Source organism: Bos indicus, chromosome 5 (assembly GCF_029378745.1).
Source record: "Bos indicus isolate NIAB-ARS_2022 breed Sahiwal x Tharparkar chromosome 5, NIAB-ARS_B.indTharparkar_mat_pri_1.0, whole genome shotgun sequence".
Lineage (NCBI taxonomy): Eukaryota > Metazoa > Chordata > Mammalia > Artiodactyla > Bovidae > Bos > Bos indicus.
The window spans coordinates 102,490,442-102,508,499 of record NC_091764.1 but is presented as its reverse complement, the minus strand read 5'-3'; the positions used below and the strand labels follow the sequence as shown (position 1 = coordinate 102,508,499).

General features: G+C 45.2%; 1 protein-coding gene across 2 annotated transcripts in view; it reads left to right on the top strand.

The window, feature by feature from the left end:
- Positions 1–9,221, top strand: part of LOC109559714 (antigen WC1.1-like) — a 52,065-nt gene extending 42,844 nt beyond the window's left edge. Inside the window, exons 11-21 of one of the 2 annotated variants that reach the window (XM_070788633.1) lie at positions 873–965; positions 1,039–1,353; positions 2,571–2,885; positions 3,234–3,275; positions 3,354–3,668; positions 3,923–3,955; positions 4,510–4,647; positions 5,036–5,128; positions 5,391–5,435; positions 5,910–6,056; positions 8,933–9,221. In XM_070788633.1, coding sequence (XP_070644734.1) covers positions 873–965; positions 1,039–1,353; positions 2,571–2,885; positions 3,234–3,275; positions 3,354–3,668; positions 3,923–3,955; positions 4,510–4,647; positions 5,036–5,128; positions 5,391–5,435; positions 5,910–6,056; positions 8,933–9,078 — 1,682 coding nt within the window. In that variant the 3' untranslated portion in view covers positions 9,079–9,221. Of the gene's footprint in view, positions 1–872; positions 966–1,038; positions 1,354–2,570; positions 2,886–3,233; positions 3,669–3,922; positions 3,956–4,509; positions 4,648–5,035; positions 5,129–5,390; positions 5,436–5,909; positions 6,057–8,932 lie in introns of both variants that reach the window. The other variant, XM_070788632.1, reaches the window with a different exon arrangement.
- The last annotated feature ends 8,837 nt before the right edge of the window (positions 9,222–18,058 follow it).

Sequence of the window (18,058 nt, the reverse complement as noted above, 5' to 3'; positions counted from 1 at the left end):
TCTGTCAAGTAACTCTAGTAGCTGAGTATCCTGGGGAATTGTTTCTAATGTCTACATTTCCCCTTGGTTTCTCATGAGATCTATTTTCAATAAATATTTTTAAAAATACAGACATTGTAGATGACAAATTGTAGAAATACTTCAGAAAGTGTTTTATTTTGCTTCTTCTATTTAGGGATAGATTTAGGGACAGATAGATTTAGGGCTTCCCTGGTGGCTCAGAGGTTAAAGCGTCTGCCTGCAATGTGGGAGACCTGGGTTTGATCCCTGGGTCTGGAAGATCCCCTGGAGAAGGAAATGGCAACCCACTCCAGTATTCTCGCCTGGAGAATTCCATGGACAGAGGAGCCTGGTAGGCTGCAGTCCACGGTGTCGCAAAGAGTAGGACACGACTGAGTGACTTCACTTTCACTTTAGGGACAGAACTTATTTAACTCATTCTTAGTGCTTGAGACAAAAATTGTGGCACTGTGAGAAGCAGAACTCTTCATAGCAGAGGCAAACACCAAAGTTATGAAAAATTTATGGCTATGTTAACCTGGGTTTCCCCAAAGTCTCAGTGGTAAAGAATCCGCTGGCCAATGCAGCAAATACAGGAGATGACATTTCGATTCCTGGTTGGGGAAGATCCCCTGGAGGAGGAAACGTCAACCCATCCCAGTATTCTTGCCTCAAGAATTCCATGGACGGAGGAAGCTGGTGTACTACAGTCCATAGTGTCAAAAAGAGTTGGAAACTACTGAGCAACTAAACAACTGCAAAAACTGCTATGTTACAGTTTTCTTCTCAGACCCCACTGCTTGTCATTATTTAGTTTAATTCAGTTTCCTGTTTTTCAATCACCAACACCTTGATCATTGCTGTTTCTTCAGGAAACCAGACCCAGGCGCTGCCCCAGTGCAATGACTCCCTGTCAGAACCAGCAGGCTCTGCAGCCTCAGAGGAGAGCGCCCTCTACTGCTCAGGTGAGGGTCCCACAGAACAGAAGACCCTTTACAACCCTGTCACCGTCCCATTGTCCCATTTCTCTCTCCTCAGACAGCAGACAGCTCCGCCTGGTGGAAGGGGGCAGTCACTGCGCCGGGAGAGTGGAAATCTTTGACCAGGGCTCCTGGGGCACCATCTGTGATGACGGCTGGGACCTGGACGATGCCCACGTGGTGTGCAGGCAGCTGGGCTGTGGAGAAGCCCTCAATGCCACGGGGTCTGCTCACTTTGGGGCGGGATCAGGGCCCATCTGGCTGGACGACCTGAACTGCACAGGAAATGAGTCCCACGTGTGGAGGTGCCCTTCCAGAGGCTGGGGGCGGCATGACTGCAGACACAAGGAGGACGCGGGGGTCATCTGCTCAGGTGCGCGCTGCACACTGTCCACAGTTTGGGGCAGGGGTGGGGCCCTGGAGGACAGGGGTCTGAGCCCTGAGGGAGAGATGCTGAAAGGACCAGAGTAGGAGGCTTCCTCCCATGGAGCCTGTCTTTCCAGCAGACGTGAAGATGAGGTGCTTTCACTTCCTCCTGCATCAGCTGAGATTCTGGTCCTTTCTTCTCACCAGTGTTTCCTGGCAGAGCCATTTCTTACAGTTAACACTTGAAAGCAGGGCTCATTCTGCAGTTACCTGTGGTAGTAACATCTTGAAATCCTGGGATACCCAAGTTGCCCTAGTGGTAAAGAACCTGCCTGCCAATGCAGGGCATGTAAGAGATGTGGGTTAAGTCCCTGGGTTAGGAAGATCCCCTGGAGGAGGGGATAACAACCCATTCCATTATTCTTGCCTGAGAATCCCATGGACAGAGGAGCCTGGCATAGTGAAAGCTCAGATTTTTCCTCTATAGTTCTGTTTGCTAGGAGTCTGAAGAGAGTCTCTGTGGGCCAAATCCCAGTGTCCACAGGGCTGCGTTCTTCCTGGAGTCTCTGGGGAGGACTCCTTTCCCAGCCTTTTGTGGTTCCTGTGTGGCCTCATTTCTGAGCTCAGAGCCCTCTTTATTCTTCTTCTTCAACAACAGTGCCTCTTCCAACGGTTCTCCCTCACTCACATTTCCCTCGACTGGAACTGGGAAAAATGATGCATTTCTCAGTGTAGTGAGTTTAAAGATGTGTTAGGCTGAGCTCACATAGTTAATCCTCAATATTTGAGCTTTATCTCTCATCCCAAGGTCCTTATTAATCACATCTGTAAAGTCCCTTTTGAAATGTAAGGTAACATATCACAGGTTCTGGGATTAGGCTATGGACATCTCTGGGGGTCCGTTATTCTGTTGACCACCTCACTGTCCACATCACTTTCCATTCTTTTAGAAGTTTTGTCAGGAAGCAGGAATCAGCTCCTGTCACTGCAGGTGCCCAAGTTCGTCTTGCTCTCTGTTCATATCTACATTGTTGTGGTAGAAATAGGTATATAGACATTAATGGACAAAGTCAGGTGAAAGGGAGGTAAAAGTCAGTCTTGTCACCCAGTGGGCATCTCCTCCGCTGGGTCAGGGGTGTATGGTCACAACTTCTGGGGGAGAGGAAAACCCAGAGCACTGAGTGGAGTGCTCACTGTGTCCTGTCTCCTCCCTTTCAATCTTAGAGTTCCTGGCCCTCAGGATGGTGAGCGAGGACCAGCAGTGTGCTGGGTGGCTGGAAGTTTTCTACAATGGGACTTGGGGCAGTGTCTGCCGCAGCCCCATGGAAGACATCACCGTGTCCATCATCTGCAGACAGCTCGGCTGTGGGGACAGTGGAAGTCTCAACTCTTCTGTTGCTCTTAGGGAAGGTTCGAGACCCCACTGGGTAGATGGAATCCAGTGTCGGAAAACTGATACCTCTCTCTGGCAGTGTCCTTCTGACTCTTGGAATTACAACTCATGCTCTCCAAAGGAGGAAGCCTATATCTCGTGTGCAGGTGACTTACTGTCTGTTTCTGTGTCACTCCCAACCATGTAGGATGTCGTTAGTATGATTTCATATTTTCAGATTTAATTGATGGGTTTTGGTTGAGTCTACAAAATTAGGTGTATGTTTGTATTTGTCTCTGTGTCTGTTTGTTTGCTGTTGTTCTGGTAAACAACTAATTAGATACAGTAATTTCAGCTGCTGATAACATGCACTGACCCTCTCAGCCAAGTAGATGGTGAAGCTTCTGTGGTCTCTCGTCATCTGACTGTGACCAAAAACCTTAGTTACTCATGTTTGGGAACAAGACCTCCCCCAGCTGTCCCTGAACTATAGCTTCCCATTGTTGCCTCTGCAGGAAGAAGACCCAAGAGCTGTCCGACTGCTGCCCCCTGCACAGGTATGTCAGCCCCACCCTGTGACTTCCAGGGGCTCGCTCCCACCAAGACAGTCACAGGAGGGGCTGCTGCCTTTTCAGACAGGGAGAAGCTCCAACTCAGGGGAGGAGACAGCGAGTGCTCAGGGCGGGTGGAGGTCTGGCACAGTGGCTCCTGGGGCACTGTGTGCGATGACTCCTGGAGCCTGGCAGAGGCCGAGGTGGTGTGTCAGCAGCTGGGCTGTGGCCCAGCCCTGGAAGCCATGCAGGGCGCAGAGTTTGGCCCTGGAAATGGGAGCATCTGGCTGGACGAGGTGCGGTGTGGAGGCCGGGAGTCCTCCCTATGGGACTGTGCTGCAGAGCCCTGGGGGCAGAGCGACTGCAAGCATGAGGAGGATGCTGGTGTGAGGTGCTCTGGTGAGTGAGGGGCTTGGGGTCCACCCTGGGTGAGCCGGGGCAGCATGGGGGCAGTGGGCTGGACCGGGGGTGGTGGGGAGTTTATGTTCAGAGAGTGTCCTGGTGATGGGGCTCTGATGTAGGAGAGGGGAGCTGGGAGTACTGGACACTGATGTTGTGGAGACTGAGGGGTGTTTTCAGGCTCAGGAGGGAAAAATGGGCTGCCCTGCATTCTGGCCAATCACCCTGCTCCAATCTGCTGTTTTTCTTTCCAGGTGCAAGGACAACATTGGCCCCAAGTACTGCAGGTATTGTGGTCCATCCATGGGCAGGGGAGAATACTCACATACTGGGGACCTGTTCTGTGGGCTCTCTGACAGCTCAGGAGAGGAAAGAGCCTGAGGAGCCCTGGCTGGTGGGGGAAAACCAAGGCATTATGTTTGGGAAATCCCCTGCCTTGGTTCCCAAGGTCAGAAGGTTCTCATGCCAGGGGTCCAAGTGAGTCTGGTTCCCATGGTGCAGATTCTAAGGATCTCCCACCTGCCCCTGAGTGTTGCTCCTCATCAGTGAGGTGCAGGTCCCAGGACTGTTTGACACTCTGTCTCCTGAAGCCCAAGGAGAGGGGATGAGCCAGGTCCTCAGAGGCTGTCTTGGCAGGCCATCTCCCTGACAATCCCTGGCTCTGCCTTGGCTGGAGTGGAGTTGACTCATCTCAGGACAAGACCTGGAGGACCCCAGTCACTGTCAGTGTACTTGTGTCTGAGGCTGGGACACCATTGTCCGGAGCTCCTTGGAAATGCTGGCACAGGGAGTTTCTCTCTGCCCAGGACCTTCTCCACACTCACTTGCCTTGTTCTCCTAGGGACCAGAACAACCTCAAATCCTCTCCCTGGCATCTTCTCCCTGCCTGGGGTCCTCTGCCTCATCCTGGGGTCCCTTCTCTTCCTGGTCCTCATCATCCTGGTGACTCAGCTGCTCAGATGGAGAGCAGAGCGCAGAGGTGGGCTGCAGGGGGAACTGGGGACCAGGGAGAGTGTGTGGAGGCAGGAGATGGGGCAGGTGTGAGGAGGGAAACCTGGGCCAGGTCTCTGTTCTGAGTTGCAGAACTCTATGTGCTCTGTGCTGAGCTCTAATGGCTGAGTATACAGAAGTTTTAGGACTGGGGTGTGAACTCTCATAAGTCATGGCCACTCCTTTGAGATCAGACAGATTCGGGGCTGAGCTGTGGATTCAGGTCAGACAGGGGAGAAGGTGCTGACATGGTGCACGGGGTGGGAGGTTAAGCCGAGGCCTTGGCAAGCCCCATGTGAGCACTGGGGAGATGAAGGTGGGCTGGCTGGATCGGGGTGTCTGTGGCGGCTTCTCTAACCTGCTGGGGGATCTCTCAGCCTTATCCAGCTATGAAGATGCTCTTGCTGAAGCTGTGTATGAGGAGCTCGATTACCTTGTGACTCAGAAGGAGGGTCTTCTGGGAAGCCCAGGTGGGTGTCTCTGCCTGCTGTCCTGGGACCTTTGGTTGTCACCACTCACTGATTGTGTGGGTCTTCTCAATGTCTTCAGACCCAACGTGTGCCCCACAATCACAGAGGCAGCTCCTACAAAGTGGTAGGATGGCCTCTCAGAGCCCTGAGAGCCCCCAGGCTACACTGCAGGAGCCAGGTCTGTCCCTTCCCAGCCTTAATACAGGTCCCGTGAGTGTGGGGAGGGTCATTCTGTGTGTTGTGATGTTTGTCTCCACTTTAGGCTTCCTGTCAGATGGTGAGGACAATGACTCCAGGTCCGCTCCAGGTAATAGAGATGGACCCACCTCAGCTGGGCTTTGGGAAGGAGAGTTTCCCTCATAGAGACAAGATGTAAGGGGAACAGTCTTCCTTTGATGGACCAGAGGCATCCCTTTTGTCCAGACAGGGTCCATCCTTCCCCTTCTCTGGCTGTTCTGTGATGTCTCACATTGGGGCTGGGCTCTCTGTGTCCAGAATCACAACAGGCACACAATGTTTTTAAAAAATAACATCTGGAAAGCACAATTTGACAAAATACTTTAGTAATGCTCAATGGTATAAGAGTTCCTTTGAGAAAGATGTGTAAAATCATGTTTTGGCTTATGGACACTTCAAACTGAAACATGGTCTTAGAGATAAAAGTCTTTTTAAACAAGGTGCCTCTATTAATGGCTCAGAAACTCTGGGTCAGAAGGGATCTTAGGTATTTCCCAGACCCACCCACTTACTGTGGTTTCATCTGACCCCCGCTCTGCCTCAGAAGCCCCAGATCAGAGGACCGATGCCCCTGGTGAAGATTATGATGATGCTGAAGAGGTACCAGTGCCTGGGACTCCTCCTGCCTCTCAGGGGAGTGAGGCAGAAGTGCCCCCAGAGAAGGAATATCAGATGAGGTCCTCTCAGACACGTGAGTGGTGTTAGCTGATTTCTTGCAATCTTTTCTTTCTGTCCTGGAAAGGGTTTATTTGAGCTCCTCAAGGCCCAGCCTCTCTAGAGTTTCAAATTTAGGTAATCACATGCATTTGATGACTCAGATGGTAAAGAATCTGCCTGGCGTGCAGGGGACCTGGGTTTGATCACTGGATGAGAAGATCTCCTGGAGAAGGGAATGGCCACCCACTCCAGTATTCTTGCCTGGAGAATCCCATGGACAGAGGAGCCTGGTGGGCTGTAGTCCATAGGGTCACAAAGAGTTGGACACGACTGAGTGTCACTTCACTTCTCAACCATATGCTGTCTTTAATGCTGTCATACTCCTTGGCAGTGAGGAATTACTCTACTTTTGGCACTTATGTATCTATACTGCAACATCAATTTTCACTTTATATGTAATATGCTTGCATTAGAATTTACGGATTAGGGCATTTCCTGACAATCCAGTGGTTAGGACTCTGAGCTTTCACTGCTAGGAACTGAGTTCAAATGCTGGCCAAGCAACTAAGATCCCACAAGCATTGTTCAGTGACCAAAAGAAGAAGAAAACTTACATATTAATTGAGCATATTTACAAAATCCAAAAATAGAAAAAATATTTGATAACACCTCTGTGCTGTCTTATACATGAAAGGTAGCTAGAGATTTTTTTAAAATGTACTGCAGTATTGAATTTGTGAGTCATTCTGATAATTTAAGATGAGCTCTGTTTATATGTCAGCACTAACATGTACAAATCTATGATACATGGTCAGTCAGTTCAGTTGCTCGGTCGTGTCGGACTCTTTGCAACCCCATGGACTGCAGCATGCCAGGCCTCCCCGTCCATCACCAACTCCCAGAGTTTACTCAAACGCATGTCCATTGAGTCAGTGATGCCATCCAATCATCTCATCCTCTGTTGTCCCCTTTTCCTCCTGCCTTCAGTCTTTCCCAGCATCAGGGTCTTTCCCAAAGAGTCAGCTTTTCACATCAGGTGGCCAAAGTATTGGAGTTTCAGCTTCAGCATCAGTCCTTCCAATGAATATTCAGAACTGATTTCCTTCAGGATGGACTGGTTGAATCTCCTTGCAATCCAAGGGACTCTCAAGGGTCTTCTCCAACACCACAATTCAAAAGCATCAATGGTACACGGTGGCCTTAACATAAAGCCAATTAAGTGGTTCATGGACTCAGTTTGAGGTCAGCTAAAGTTGACTGTGTGGATCACAATAAACTGTGAAAATTCTGAAAGAGATGGAAATACCGGACCACCTGACGTGCCTCTTGAGAAATTTGTATGCAGGTCAGGGAGCAACATTTAGAACTGGACATGGAACAACAGTTTCAAATAGGAAAAGGAGTACATCAAGGCTGTATATTATCACTCTGCTTACTTAACTTATATGCAGAGTACATCATGAGAAACGCTGGGCTGGAAGAAGCACAAGCTGGAATCAAGATTGTCGGGAGAAATATCAATAACCTCAGATATGCAGATGACACCACCCTTATGGCAGAAAGTGAAGAGGAACTAAAAAGCCTCTGGATGAAGGTGAAAGAAGAGAGTGAAAAAGTTGGCTTAAAATTCAACATTCAGAAAATGAAAATCATGGCATCTGGTGCCATCACTTCATGGGAAATAGATGGGGAAACAGTGGAAACAGTGTCAGACTTTATTTTTTTGGGCTCCAAAATCACTGCAGATGGTGACTGCAGCCATGAAATTAAAAGACGCTTACTCCTTGGAAGGAAAGTTATGACCAACCTAGATAGCATATTCAAAAGCAGAGACATTACTTTGCCAACAAAGGTTCATCTAGTCAAGGCTATGGTTTTTCCAGTAGTCATGTATGGATGTGAGAGTTGGACTGTGAAGAAAGCTGAGCACTGAAGAATTGATGCTTTTGAACTGTGGTGTTGGAGAAGACTCTTGAGAGTCCCTTGGACTGCAAGGACATCCAACCAGTCCATTCTAAAGGAGATCACTCCTGGGTGTTCTTTGGAAGGACCGATGCTAAAGCTGAAATTCCAGTACTTTGGCCACCTCATGCGAAGAGTTGACTCATTGGAAAAGACTCTGATGCTGAGACGGATTGGGGGCAGGAAGAGAAGGGGATGACAGGATGAGATGGCTGGATGGCATCACCGACTTGATGGACATGAGTTTGAGTAAACTCCAGGAATTGATGATGGACAGGGAGGCCTGGTGTGCTGCAATTCATGGGGTCCCAAAGAGTCGGACATGACTGAGTGACTGAATTGAACTGAAAGTCTAATTTGCTCCAAACGGTTCAGTAGCTGAGAGAAGACACTCATTCTCTGGAAAAGAACATTTCTCCATCTGAGGGTCCATGTGGTCCCTCTGGAGGGGCCTCTGTGGATGCACCTGTGATAGTATTTGTGGACATTTGGGAAGAGGAGTCAAGTCAACTAAGAGCAGAGCTGATTTGTGAGTGAGGAACTCAGGTTTTCCTTTCTCCACTCTCTCTCTCTCTCATTGTGATTTCACATCTGTCTGTTGTGAGAGAAGAACATTTAAATTCATTGTTATGATTCTTACCATTCCTGGGCATCTCCTTGCTGATTGTGTAGTGTGGAGGCAGGTCTTCCTAGAGCTCCTGTGTGAGCACAGGTCTCCTGTGATGCAGGGTTTCCACATGAACTGAGGCTCCAGAGACTCTACATGGACTGGATCTGAGAGGATAGCCTGGGACCATCCTCACTGTAACTGATATGAAATAGCCTGAGTCTCCTGCCCACACCTGGGTTCCAGGGATGCTTTGTCATCACCACATGCTTAACTTGCTTCCACCACACTGTCTGGTCCCCTTGTCTCAATTCTAATCATATTTCTCTTTCCTCTTTCAGGCTCTTCTCTAAATGTCTCTAGAGAAGAAGCTAATCCTGGGGAAGGAGAAGAGAGGCCCTGGCTGCTCCAGGGGGAGAAAGGGGACCCTGAGTACGATGATGTTGAACTCAGTGTCCAAGGAACATCCACAGTGACTTTCTGGTGATGTTGTATTAAATATGAGATGAAGCCTCAAGTATTCTAATTGCCTGTATTTCAATAGAGTAATGCTGACCTGTAATTGTATTACATGAAAATTGCTCAAAATGAAATATTCTGAATAAAGTAACTTTTTTGCTTTGCTGGTAATTTAGCAAGTTCCATGTCAGATGCTTTTAGATGATTGGCCCTCAAACACCATTTTCCTCAAAGGAAAAACATGAGTGCACTGTCCTGTTTTCTTGCAAACTTCAAAGGCTAATGAGATCATGACTTTGCCTGGGATCACAAATTCTCCAGGTCACTCTTACTTAGAAAAAGAGTCTAAACTTGGTCCACATTCACATCCTCCTTTCTAGCAAGATGAACTTCTCAACCAAAAACTATAGTCAGAACCTGAAAGTAGTGTTATTTTATTTGGTGGGAATGTTTAGGACTCCAGGCCCTGGAGACAGCATCTCAGTAACTCTGAGTAAACTGCTCCAAAAAGGCAGAAAGGCAAGTCAGGCTATACATGAGTTTGCAACAAAGGGAGCAGGCAGTCTAAAGATCAAAGATCCGGTACCAAGTTAAGGAATTTAGTATTCTATGTATGGGAAGATGCAAGCCTCTGGACTCACTGAATTCAATTGTTTCATATGCAGCTCAGTTATCTGGGGCCAACCCTGTTTCCCTGTTCACCTTAAGGAGCGGCAGATGGCTGCTTCTTGCTTTCCCCCAGCTCCTCAGCAATCACCATGGGGGGTGGCAGCATCCGCTGGATGCTTTGGGAGCCCTCATTTACATTTGGAGGCCAGAAATCACTGATGGCTGTGACATTTCTTGTTTATTGATATGGCAGGAAATATATTCATTTCACAAACTAGTGGAAAAAAACTAATCCTGTATCTTTCCTGAGATGTCACATCACCTGTTTTTAACCTGTTTTTGGGCACCAGAGTTGGGTGTCAGTTTCAAAGAGGGTAAAGTTACTTGGCTGGTGGGAGAGAATGGATACAACTTTCCTTATCCTGACTAAATTTTCACAGGCCAATTAAAAATGAAACTCTGCACAACTATCTCTTCCTTTTTCATCTCTCATTCCCTAGGTTACTTTATCTGTTTATTCCTCAAGCTGATACAGACTCCTCCTTGCTCTTCTCCCATGTCTAGTTGGTTATCAAATCCTTATCAATCCATTCTCTCCTCTCCATCACTTCCTACTATTTCTTCAGGACATTGCTATTTCTTGTCTCTCCATTTATCTCTCCTTGTAAGTGAATTATATCAGCTTGCATATCTCTTCAAGTTGATGGAGGGCATATTGGTGCTCACCCATACCCTGCATCCAGGTCAGACAAGAGGGCAAGAAAGACCTAAGGAGATGCGATCTAGAGGAAGGGATGTAGACAGAATGATCAGGAACCTTTGTCTACTTGTTTCAAAGATGTGGATGGAGGGGTCTAATATGACTAAACTCTTAAAGGAAGAATTTCAGACTAATGGGCTTCTCTGAAAACATATTGTTTCAAGATTGCTTTAATCTGACTACATGATCCTGCTGTGATTCTTGAGGGTAGAGAGAGCTGTCATGTAGGAGTCCCTAAGTCAAGATTACGTTTACCCACCCACCCACCCCCCATGCCATTGTGGACATGTGGAGAAGCTGCTGATCTAACATAAAACCTGAGAGTGGTGGCCTGGATGTGAGCTGAACCCACCCAGTTACTTGGTTGATGCATGATCCAGAGCTCCGATCTATACTCATGCCTTCAGTCCTGGTAGTTCTAGGCTGTGTTTGGGGATGGGAAGATGCCCAGGACTTCTGCCAGTGAAGCTCACATGGCCATTCAGCATTGAGAAGAGATGAAATAAATGACATTTGATGAAAGAAATAAAGCATATCCAACAAGAAGTTCAGTGAACTCCAAGAAAACACAAATACACTATTAAACAAATTCAGGAAGAGAATATGTGAACAAAATAAGATTTTTTAAAGTATTTATTATAATTTTTGTCATTGTTTTTAATTTTTGGTTGCACTCAGTCTTTGTTGCTGCCACCGGCATTCTCTAGTTGTGGCAAGCAGGGCTACTCTTCCTTGTGGCTTCACTATGCAGTGGCTTCTCTTGTGAAGCACAGGTTCTAGATAAGCAGGTTTCAGTAGTTGCAGAATGCGAGCTCATATTTGTAGCTGAAGGGTCCAAGAACGTGGGTTCAGTATTTGTTGTGCACAGGCTGAGTTGCTCCACAGAATAAATTCAGATTTTTTTTAACAGAGATAGAAATCATAAAAAAGAAAGCAAACAGGAAGTTTACTGATGGCTTAGTGGTTGGGATTCTATGCATTTACTATTGTGGCTGGATTCAATCCTGGTCAGGGAACTGATATCCTTCAAGCTGTGCAGTGAGGCAAAAGAAAAAAAGAACCAAACAGACACATGAACCAAACAGAAATTCTGTTGCTTAAGATTGCAGTAAATGAAATTCAGCAAAATGAAAAATGCTACAGAGAGCATCAGAAACAGCAGAAGACTCTGTAAGGCCGAAGACAAGACAATTGAATTACCCGGCCAGGGGACAAAGGACAAAAAAGAACAAAAAAGTGTGAAAGAACCTGTGTGAACATTCACAGAAACAACCTGCACATTACTGGAGTCCCAGAAGCAGAAGAGAGGGAGAAAGGGACAGAGACTGTACTTAAAGAAATAATAGCAGATAAGTTCCACATCTGATGAGATGTAAACATCCAAGTTCATGTAGCTAATAGGTCACCCCTCAGAGTTCATTCAAAATTATCATCTCCAATACATAGTGAGAGAATTTTAGAAGCATCAAGAGAAAAGCAAATGCTCACAAAAGAGAAATTCCCTTAAGAATATCAGTAGACTTTTCAGAAGAAACCTGTCAAGCCAGGAGAGAAAGGGATGATATATTCAAACTGATGAAAGTAAACCTACCAGCCAAGAATACTTTTCTCAGGAAGGTTGTCTTTCAGAAATGAAGACGAGATAGACTTTCCCAAACAAACAACAGTTGAGGGAGCTCACCAACACAGGTTTGCCTTACAAGACTTCTGAGGGGAGTTTTTCAAGCTAAATGAAGGATGTTAAATACTATATGAAAGAAGTGAAAATATACAACACACTTGTAAGCCTAAATATGTAATCCAAATCAGAATACTCTCACACTGTAATATGGTAATGTGCTAACCAATTAACTCTAGTCAAATATTTTGTTATTGGATATAAAGAGAGGTAAATTCTGACATCAAATACAGAAAGTATAGTAGGGGATAAAAATGTAGAACTTTAGTGTATGATTGAAATTAATTTGTTATCAGATGAGTATTATATAGACTGTGTCTATGTACGTTTTTCTTGCTCAGTCGTGTCCAACTTTTTCAACCCCATGGACTGTAGCCCACCAGGCTCCCCTGTCCATGAATTCTCTAGGCAAGAATACTGGAGTGGGTTTCCATTTCCTTCTCCAGGGGCTCTTCCCGACCCAGGGATCAAATCTGAGTCTCCTGCATTGCAAGCAGACTCTTCACCTTTTGAGCCACCAATTATATCTATAAGATGCTTCATGTGAGCCTCATGCCAACAAAAATGTAAAAACCTACAGTAGATTCACAAAAAGTAAAGAGAAGAGAATCAAAGAGTGACATTATCCAAAATTATCAGTTCACAGTTCTAACTGTTGCGCAGAACAGTTGAGTTGTCCTGGTCTCTTAAAGCATCCTTCTAGATCAGCACAAGAGGACTTTCCTTACACAACATGAAAGACTAATTGGGCTGTTCTTTTTTTTTTTTTTTTTTAAGCCAAAGAACTCTTTCTGCAGGTCATATCCTTCCTTATGTCAGACAGACAGTGCAGCTGTACTTTTTTAATTGCAAGTTTTCTTCCTGTGATATTCTTGTGTGGTTTTATTGAAAAACTGCCAAATGATAAATCATACAAATAGGCTTTCTCCTCTGTTGGTTCTGATCAAGACTTAATAAGAAGCCACATGTTAGTACGTTGTGGTTTGTCTTGTGTATCCTTAGAGATAGAGATTTGCACCGTTTGTTGTGACATGTCTGTTGATGATAAGCTCCTTCTTCTTGAAAATCAATTTTGCCTTGGTAATTGCTGAAAACATTTGCCTTTAAAACAAAAATATCAGTTAGCTAAATGATGTCTTCAAAAACAGTTCTTTATATTTGTGATAATTTCTTTTAAATGTCTGGCATGGTGCCATTCAGTCATTCAGTAAACATTAGCTGAGCATCTGTTAAGTTACAGAGACTGGAAATGCAGAGCTTATACACCAGTACAGGCCTCACTCCAATTCTGGGCCCTGGCAGAGGCCTTGGTTAGCGTGCCCAGATGGGGAAGGAAAAGAGAGTCTGTTCACAGACTTTTAGATGTTAAAGGAGGAATGCATTTTGCTGTGTTTCTAGTGTTCTTAGGCTGGTCTGCAGGCTGGACTCAGCTGCACCAAAGCTCCATGTGCTATACAGCATCAGTTCATAGAGTTCAAGTCTGAACAACCATTCAGCCTTTGAATCCTGAGTGCCACCCCAGTGGCACTAACCTTGGGTTTAAGAGTGACCACCCACAAGAACTGAATAGCTCGGGAGTTAGTACATCAACTGTGAGCCAAGGTGGATTAATCATGAAGCTAATGAGGCTTCACCTTCAGGGCCTCTCACTGCACCAGCCCCTTCCAAGGCCTGGAGGCAGGGGAGGGCTCCCTAGCACTATGCTCACAAGGACATAGGTTTTCAATGAGCCATTTTCTTGGGTTGAGGAAAAGAAGCAATTTAGTAAGATTATTTCTTACCCAAAGGTGAAGAAGTTAATTAATTTAGTGCATGAGCACTATATCCAGGAATCATATTTGTTCTGGAAATCAAGGAGAGTGACATTGAAACATGTATAATATCATATATGAAACGAATCGCCAGTCCAGGTTTGATGCATGATACTGGATGCTTGGGGCTGGTGCACTGGGATGACCCAGAGTGATGGTACGGGCAGGGAGGTGGGGGGGGGGCAGGTTCAGGATAGGGAACACGTGTATACCTGTGGTGGATTCATGTTGATGTATGGCAAAACCAATACAATATTGTAAAGTAATTAACCTCCAATTAAAATAAATAAATTTATATTAAAAAAAGAAGAAACTGAAGAGGTTCAGAAAGCAAATGCTGCCTTTTCATCAGTACAGTATTGGTGGAAGGCTAAGAATAAGATCAACAATTAACTAACTCAGAGGAAAAGAGAGCTGTTTAAAAATGAAGGTCAAGATGCTAAGAGTCAAACTGAGAAAATGGGAGCCTGACTATCAGCGCTGACTGATGTAAAGGGAAAAGGAGATGTTCTTAAACAGGACTTAGATCTAGTTGTTGGTCAGTCAGACATGGTGACTGGGAACCAACGAAGCCCAACAGGGGAAGCAAGGTGAGACCTGAGGGAGGAGCTTGGGATGAACACACAGAAGGAAGAGGAGATCCAAGAAAGTACCTGCTTCATGTGGCAGATTCTGTCTTCTTTTCAAGTCTTTCTCCTTTGTATCCATCAGAATAGATTCTGCTCTGCTGCTGGAACAAGTGATCCCCAAATCTCATTCACATAAACACACACACACACACACACACACACACACACACACACACATTCATCACAACCTACAGATGTCTGTGGTCAGTGAGGCTCTTGCACCTGCACCATCTGGAACACACAGCTTCTGGGGCAGGAAGGAGAGAGACTAGAGTCACACTTGGGCTTTTCATGCCTCCACTCGCAAGTGACACAGGTGACACCACCCACGTTTCATTGGCCGGAATGAGTCACTGAGGGCTAGAAATACAACCATTTGATGAGTATTACTGTCTATCCACATCCTTCAGTGGAACTCTTGATAGCAGTGCTGTCAGTTTTTTCTCACCTTGGAGAAGCTTCTGAGGTACAGCTTTGTGCAGAAATTGAATGTGATCTGGTCCACCCCGAGTGGGATTTGAAGGCATTGTCTGTTGAATTGCTTCATCTGGTGTGTCTCTGACTCCTTACTCCACTTCAGTCTGTGCTGAGTGGGATTAGTCACATCTGTGTCTCTACTGTCTCCCTCTTCTCCCACAGTTTTCACTAACTGCAGGGTTACTTTCAGCCGTTGTTCTTGCATTCATTTCTTTAATTATCCAGTATTTCTTAAGCTGTTACTATGTGTGTTTACTTGGCCTTAAAGAGACATTGAAGAATAAGACATAGTACTTGCTCTCAAGAAGTTCCCACTGTGGAGATAGTAAGCAAGTTTTTATAGACTAAATAGACACAGCAGTAATTTTGAGCTAGAATGATCAGAAAGAGCTTCACAGAGGTGACAGCTCTGTGCATTTAAAAACATATGAAGATTTAGAAGCAGCTATTTGTAGTGGACTTGAAAATGTGTCCTTCAGAATTTATGTAGGCATAAATGTAGTATTTTCTCTTTTTTATAATTGATTTAATCTTGCTCACCTATAAGGGGTATTTGTGTAATTAAAAAATTTCAATAAAATTAACAGACTATCTCATTTAAAATGTGTCCTTCAACTTAATTCAGTAATAATTATCTCACTGATTCTAGGTTCCCTGCCAAAATTGGTTTTTCAACAGATATCTTCACTGTTTCTCCTCCCAAGATGGTGTCTGGGACAAAGGAGTTTCTTACTCTCCAGTGGAAGTGGGGAAGCATCCTTGGTCTGCATGCTTTCCATATGGAATCAGCCTGTCTTTGATTTAGTAGCTTTGATCTGTTCTGGTTTCTGGGCATCAGAAGCTGGGCTTGTGAAGAAATGAATGAGGCCAATTCAGTGCCAAGCACTTTGTTAAATGTTGCTGATCATAGACTGGAAAGTGCTGAACAAGGATGATGGGCTGGGCCTCAGCCAGCTCATGACCTTGCGCCTTCCTTCATGCCCTTGTGATTAAGTGGTCATTGATAAAGGAGCCTTTACTAAACCCTGTAATATCCATGCAAGAAACACAGATGATGAGGTGAGTATCCAGTGCTTTGAAGTGTCAACCCAGACCCTCAGCAGTAAAAGTATGGGGTCCTAACCACTGGACCACCTGCCAATTCCGTAATGTTGTATAGATAAATTTTAAGTCAAAACTATTTTCTACTTTAGTCACTCTGATTGGTCCTGAGGCAATGTCACTTGTGCAAGGATGGTTAATTATTATCTTCCTCAGAAAACAGATGAACTTAGCCTCTTAAACCTCCATTTTCTCATGTGTAATTTGGGAACAGTAATGCTACATTATAATGCTGCTGTAATGTGCTGAATTGTTTTACAATCTGTAAGGCCAAACAGTTAGCCTAAGTGAAAGAAGGGAATTCTTTTCGTTATTTACTTCAGCACTTCTAATTCACTACTGGATCTGTTGAACTTTTTTATTACAAAATTTTCTTCCTGTTACAGTCATATGTTGCCTTCACTGAAAATGTGCCAAATGATAAATATATCAACATCCTGCTCACCCCGTCATATCTGATTAAGATCAGAGCACAAGACTTCATGATCTTCACTGTCAGTAAGCTGTGGTTTTTCTTCTGTATCTTCAGATACAAGGAAAGTTACAGCATCTATTCATTTTTAGAACTGGCTATCTCAGCCCTGCTCTGGAGATGGGCTGTGTTTCTTTCTGGATATTGGAATTTACTGCATTCACCGCAGAAAGGCATTGTTGTGAGACACGCATAGCTCATATCTTTTAATAGTTTTGAAATACCTTTACAACAAAGGATGCAACTTGTGTTGTTAAGTTCGCACAACAAGTTGAATTATGTTTTCAAAGAAAAACAGTTCTTTTTAATAGGAATGATTTGTGTAAAAGGTCTATCAGAGTACCATTCATTCATTCTTTCATTCATTTATTCATTAGACATAGTTTGACATTTTTAATTAACAGGCATTGGGGATACAGAGTGAATTAGACTTTTACCGAGTAGATTCCAGCTTATAAAGTAAAATTAGCAAGGAAACAATTTAATTCATGATGGTAAGGTCAGGTCCATGAGCAGTAGAATGGGGCACAGAGAGAAGGGGTGAAGTGTGGAAGACTCACAACTCTGATTGACACCAATTACCATCACAATATGTGGTTTCTGGGAGATTTCTGACAGATCTGGTCAAGGCTCTAGGTGAAAAGTGAAAGTTGCTCAGTCGTGTCCAACTCTTTGCGACCCCATGAACTATACAGTCCATGGAATTCTCTAGGCCAGATTACTGGAGGGGGTAGCCTTTCCCTTCTCCAGGGGATCTTCCCAACCCAAGAATTGAACCAGGTTCTCCTGCATTGCAGGTGGATTCTTTACCACTGAGCTATCAGGGAAGCCCAGACTCCAGGTAACAGAATTGAATTCCTGTTCTAGAGTGCCTGTGATTCCCAGGAAGGGATAGAGAAAGATGTCCTAATAATGTTTCTGTACCACTACTATGTCCTACTGCTAACTAGTGGTTATAATATCACTACTAATGCCAACTCATTTAACCCTTACCAAAATTCTGTCATCTAGGCCCAAACAAAACCCGCCATTTGTAGAGGAAACCGCTACACAGAGAGAATGCAAGAACCCTGTTCAAGGTTGCATGCATGGTATGTGGCTGAGCTGTGAATTAGGACAGGGCAGACTGACTCCTGAGTCTGTTCTCCTGACCCCTGCATTGCACTCTCTCAAGTTCAATGTGGACACAGCCAGTTGCAGTCCTCCCTAAAACTTTCTTTCTTCAAATTTTTGATGAGATTGGACACTGATATTTCTTTATGTATCAGAGGAGATGCACCTTCATCCGAGGGTGTGTTGGTCCATGCTGACCCTGCACCCCCAGCTCTGGGGTACAGGGAGTTGTGGGCACCACATGCCAGCCCTGTTAACTCCTCCATGTTTAGGGAAGATCCCCTGCAGAAGAATACTCCAGTATTCTTGCCTGGAGAATTCCATGGACAGGGCAAACTGGCGGGCTACAGTCCATGGG